Below are 6,000 nucleotides of genomic sequence, written 5' to 3'. Positions count from 1 at the left end.
TGACTTATGTTACCTTTGCCCAATGCGGCCACTGGCTGAGAGTCCAGCTTCTTATGATAAGACAGCCATGCTCTCAAGTTTTATTCCTGTTGCTGTTACTGCCTGAAGGAAAACTAAGGAAGGGTCTACAGGCAGCCCTCGACTTACGACCACAATTGGGACCGGAATTTCCATTGTAAGTCGTTGCAGCTGTAAGTCAAGTCACTACATGACTGGACCTGATTTTACGACCATTTTTTTCTGGTGACTGTTAAGCAAATCACCACAGTCGTTAAGTGAATCCAGCTTCCCCAACAAAACACAATCACATGACTGGGATGCTCCAACCAGTCATAAATGTGAGCTGGTTCCCAAGTGCCTGAAATGCAATCATGTGACTGGGTGGTGCGACAGTTTATGCCACTCTGAAGTGCTTTACAGACCATAAAGCACCCATTCTGAGGCCATTTTAATTTCAGACCGTCGTTAAACGAACAGTTGTAAGTCGAGGACTGCCTGTAATCAGTTCTTTTAAGCCAGTGGGGAAGGGAAGAGAAAAAAATGACCAAGTTCTATTAAGGTTTCTTCCAACAGAAGAGAGTTTCCATCACATTAATATGTCTTTCAACAAATATGCACATTATAAAATGCAACTAGGTCTTGAACAGGAGGAACATGAAACAGTTTTACTACTTTGCTTTTGAGTATAATGTACCGAATAATAATTAAACAATACATTTGTAGAACCTCAGAATTAGAAACATTTCCCCAAAAGGCAGGAGACATCTGGAAAAGCCTCCCCTCCAACATTTATTCCCCCAAACCAGTGGCAGTTTCCTCAGCTAATCATACTCCTTATTTTGTTACCAATGTGCATTTTGTAGGAAGAGCAGTATTCGTATCAGATGAACTCAAGTGTATCTCCCAAAAGTGAGCAACAAAGTACAACAAATCAGTGCATTCTGACAGGATTTTAATGCGTTCCATACCAAAGAATGCCTAGAACTGGATGACTTGGCCCTGTGAAAGAGAAATAAGACACTGACTTAGTATCTGCCATAGTGACTAATGGGAACACATTTCATTGGATGAATTTTCCATTTGAAAAAGAACCCTTATCTTAGGAAACTGAAAATATACCTAGACTTTAATTCCAAACTTAATGGACTTAGGATCCTGGGAAATGCAATTCTAGGAGGGCCCCAGGTAACATTCTCCAACCTGGTTCCTCCCATTTTCCCAAGCCTGATAGGCTGCAATTCCTAGTCCCCATGGTCTTGTGCCAAGCTGGACAGCACAACTCTAGAATTCTTTTAAAGATATTTGTCACAGCATCTTGGCAAGGGTTATTTAAAAAAAAAAAAATTAAAGGTGTAACTTCAAACATTTAAATTTATCATACTCCAATATATTGCTTGCTCAAATACTTCCCGTTTATTCTTCACATTCAACTCAGTTCAGCTGCTATCTGGTGTCCCACATGAAAGCTATTATCTCCATAGCTGCTAAGCACGTACTCCTCTGAGCAGACCAGCCCTGTTTGGTAACACTGAAGTAATGGGTCAACCACTGCCATAATATTGCTCAATATTAATAACCATAGCATTACCTTTCTCTTCTTGTCTCCCCCTAACTCGAAGTGCTTGCACCTCTTAATGGCCAGCATCCTCTTCGACCTACAGTTCGGTTCCACACACTCCAGCCTCAGCACAATCTTTTTTGTGGTCTTTGCCTGCAAGCAGAAAGGAGAGAGAGTCATAAATCCTCAAGCCAGGTCATTTCAGAAACGTCTCCCTTTTCAGCCTCCTCCATGTCCACTGCAAGGCAAAATGGGGCGATGCAGAAGCGGAAGCTTCAGACCTCAAAGGCAAGCAGCTAACTTGGATTTCTGGAAAGACCGTACGTGATTTGGGTCATGTTCAATAACGTCACGGTCAGTCCAACAAGGCAGACCAGACTAAGACATCGATGCCACAGAGGTCAGGACTACTTTTATTGTACCAGCTGCAGAAACAGAATCTTGCAAGTCTGAATGCGCTTCTCCCCTCCTTTACTTTATCTTGGTGTCAGCTAGGGAGGGGCTCATCTGAGACATTTTCTCATATCCTTTTCTTGGCCTGGGCTCAAGCCCCTCTATCTGTCCACTGCCTTGGTGGTAGCAGCTCCTCCTGCTGTCCTCCAAGGCCATTCCCTACGCCCTCTACAGCCACTGCCACATCCCGACAAAGAAAAAGGGTAAATTCTACAGGTTCCAATATTAGTTCCTCAGATAAGATTCAAATAGTCTGGGTAGTCCCCAGGGCCCACCAAAGCAAGCTCACCTTCTTGCGGAAGATGGGCTTCGTCTGACCACCGTAGCCACTGCGCTTGCGATCATATCTCCGCTTTCCTAAAGAAAGGAAATAGTTTCCTCAGATAAAATCACGGTCTGTTTCTTCTCACTTGCAAACTTCACAAGTCAACAGACATGACCAACTTTGTCAACAGAATCTTCCTCTTTATTTAATAAAATGTATGTTTTTTTCCTTCTGCTACGTAAGTCTCATCTGTGGCAAATGTCAGCATCTTTCAGCAAGTGGAGGAGAGGACACTGTCCCCTGGAAATTAGAAATGTTCATGGCTGCTATTTGTGGAATGTTTCAATGCTTCAATTTCCCCCACGCTTTTCAAGATGCACAATCCCAGGTTTTTCCTACTGTTGAGGCTTTTTGTTCTTAATATGCATCATCAGTTATAAACATTTTTCTTTACAAAGGAAGTTTTAGTACAATGTGAAAACTGTATGACCTTTGTATCTCATGTTTAGATGGAAATGAATTGAGAGGGTGACCCTTTTCTATTATACAGAGGTAACAATGGCTTTTAAAAAAACACGGCATATATATTTAGAAACTAATGCAAACAGCAATTATACCTAAGAATAAATCGAAGACAGTGGAAACAAAATAAGGCCTCTAGCTTTCATAATTAAAGAAATCAGGAAGTGAGAAAGTGTGCCGTAATGCATGGAGGGCTGGCAACAGTTGCTAGAGACGATGATGTGCCAAGCACAACAGCTTACCTTGGGCATACAAAGACTCTTTACCCTTCTTGTACTGGGTGACTTTGTGGGGCTGGTGCTTGCCACATTTCTTGCAGTAAGTCCTGCGGGTTTTTGGTACGTTAACCTGTCAAGGAATCAGTTTTACAGCAATTAATGGAACTCTCTGGCCATGCAGGCAAAAACAAGCAAATATTCTAGTCAGACTTCCCCAACTTGGCTACCTTTCTGATGCAGGGAGTTCAACTCCAGAACTCTCCAGCTAGTACGGCCACTGCTGGGAAATTGGGGAGTTGGTCCCTACATTTGGGAAGCCCCCAAGTGAGGTAAAGTGTTTCTAGCTTTTGGCTAATCACAGGCAGGAATGAGGATTCAATCCCTGGGCATCACCAGTTAAAGGGATCTAGATATTTTATTTTAACCTCTATTTATATTATTTTTTACTGTATTTTACTCTTTGTATTTATGGTGATGGTTTTAATTGATTGTTGTAAACTGCCCAGAGTCCTCCAACGGGAGAAGGGCGGGGATAAATTAGATAAATAAATATAAAGGGATCTAGACACAATCTATTTATATCATGCCCTTTTGGTCTCTCTTTTTTTAGATTAAAATATATTTGAGGAAAAATTGGTACATGACATCTAAGGCTATCATGAGTGCTGATCCCCATTTAGGCCCATTTCCCATGCTGTCTATGATCTGAAATTTGTTTAGCAAATCTGAAACCTTTTACATGATTTATTTAGAATCTCTACAGAAGCTATTAAGCACAAGACAGTTATCCCCCATGCAGAGAAAGACTAAGAGTATGGGAGTTACCTGTCACAGTGATAAGAATGGATTTTGTCTTTGAACTTTATGTGACAAATGTAGCTAACACATTCATTCTCACATTCATTCATTCTCTTAGTATCCCCTCCCAACTTCAGGGAGGAGATCCATATGTTCAAATGCTGCCAATGCAGTATTATCTGAGCTCAACAACTCATTTAACCTTAAACCCAGATTAACGAAACCATCTGTAATGCACAAGCCAACCAACATATGATGGCCTGCTCACCAACTTACTAAAAGGGTCTTTCCTGCAACACACAGAACCACAAACTACCACTCCCCATTTTCCTCTAGCATGTTGTACAAACTCTGCCTCTACAACTAGGCATTTGAGTCGCTATTCTCTCCATTGCAACTGCCAGTCTGGAATTCTACTGGGCAACTGAGCAGCTTGCTGAAAGAAGGAAGCAGCACCTCCACCTCTTTCACCAACCTGATCCAAACTTGCTGCAGACAACGGCACTCTTTTGAGTAAAAACAGGCAAAACGTTTTGCAGGGAGGCGCTTTAGGAACAAGGCCAATTGTCTCAGCATCCTGTGAGAATAATACTGGCCACTGAATGTTCTAGGTCAAGACTAAGGTTTCTGGATCGTAGCATTCCTGACTATAGCTGCAATGTCTGGTATTTACCATAGCAGGGAAAAAAGTACCCAGTTTGCTGGCTTCTACTTAAGGAGGTGTTCCAATAAGCACCCCCAATCTCAGATAATACAGCCGGCTTGAAGGGAATTGTCTCAGTCTTGTCCCCTTTTCCCCTCCAGAGGGTGGATTATCTCAGTTACTGGAGCCCCTGGAGGGCTTTCTATGTCCAAAGGCCCCTTCTCACCATTTTGCTGCACTGCAAAATGACCCAGAATCCAGACTGATTTCTAACTATTGGAAGACTTTAGTCCCAGATGAATCCACTGGCTCGAACACGTCAATCTTCTGGAATGAGGGCAAAATAAGATGGCTCTTCACTCAAGATGTGTCCTCGTGCAGGCAAGTCCACTGATCCTTTCAGAGATCAGTGAGTCTAAGATCTTTCCATCCGCGCCTCACAAGAAACGGGGGGAAAAGCCAATCTTGGCCCATGAGAGCCATTCCAAAATCCACAACCAATACTCTTGTTAGAGCGCATAATTAGATTGGGGGATCCACAACGTACAATCTAAGACGCACGATAAAAGAGGAAAACGGGACAGGGAGGGAGGAGAAAAACTATTAAGTCCAAGCACCGGTTCTTTAAGTAGCACAGCGTTCTTTTAAAGGCAGCTGATTGGCCACTGCATTGAGAGTTAGGCCTAAGCGTCGGCAGCGCTACTGTGAGCGCTTTGCTAATTAGGAGGTTAAGAGAACTACGTCCTTTATTCCTTCCATATTTCGCTCCGGCCTTGCCAAACTGAGCTCACGTTCCTTTTCTCCACGTCCCAACGAGCGTCCCTCAAGAACCCCGCAACCATGTCATTCGGTCTTCGCCGCGTCTCTCGGCTCCACTCCGAGGCCCCTACCCTCCGCCCCAGCGGCGGATGGAACCGGATTCGGTCAACTCACCATGTTCCCAAAGTTAGCGGCGCCCAAAGAGAGAAAGCCTCTCGCTGGAAAAGGAAGTAAAGACCATAGAGCAGAAAAAAGGAAGGAAGCCTCGAGGATAGAGCGCCATATCCAACCAATAGAGCTTGGAGGAAACAAGGGAACCGCGGCTGCCACCTATTGGAAAAGGCAGAAAGGGGAGGTGGTGCAAGAGGTTGGGATAATGTCCTTTTTAACAGTTTCTTGGAAGCGGAGTGTGGATTTACGTTCAAATCACTAAAATGACCAGAGGAGAAACCGTGTTTAAGTGCCAGACAAGCAAAAAACCAGAAGGGTTGCTTCCCACCCCGACCTTTTTTCATAAACATTTTTTCTCTGGAAGAAAAACAGGTCATTTCTTTGTAGCGAAGTTCTCGAAAAGAGGAAGCCTCGGTGCTTTGCAATGCTGGAACCTTTTCCTTTGCAGATTTCATCCAATTTGAGGCCAGTCTTGCAAGGGCTTGCATCTCTCTGCATGCACAGAACAAGCCAGAAGGTTGCTGGTTTAGTTTTGGCTTAGTCTGTCATGTGAAATCAGCCAGATGTGGCTTAGCCATGATTGAACAAACTGTGGCCATGCAAGATGTCTTTA

General features: G+C 43.5%; 1 protein-coding gene across 1 annotated transcript; it reads right to left on the bottom strand.

Annotated features, from left to right (window-relative positions):
* Positions 1-935: 935 nt before the first annotated feature.
* On the bottom strand, positions 936-5,509 carry RPL36A (ribosomal protein L36a). The gene is made up of 5 exons (XM_063313596.1): positions 5,391-5,509; positions 3,041-3,146; positions 2,301-2,368; positions 1,589-1,711; positions 936-999 (listed from the first exon to the last, which is right to left on the bottom strand). Exons 1-5 carry the CDS (start codon positions 5,391-5,393, stop codon positions 979-981), a joined length of 321 nt encoding a protein of 106 aa, XP_063169666.1. The 5' UTR covers positions 5,394-5,509; the 3' UTR covers positions 936-978.
* Between the last annotated feature and the right edge of the window lie 491 nt (positions 5,510-6,000).

This window comes from Candoia aspera, chromosome 12 (genome assembly GCF_035149785.1).
Source record: "Candoia aspera isolate rCanAsp1 chromosome 12, rCanAsp1.hap2, whole genome shotgun sequence".
Classification (NCBI taxonomy): domain Eukaryota; kingdom Metazoa; phylum Chordata; class Lepidosauria; order Squamata; family Boidae; genus Candoia; species Candoia aspera.
Note: the sequence above shows the minus strand (reverse complement) of the source record. Positions and strands in the feature narration are given on the sequence as shown.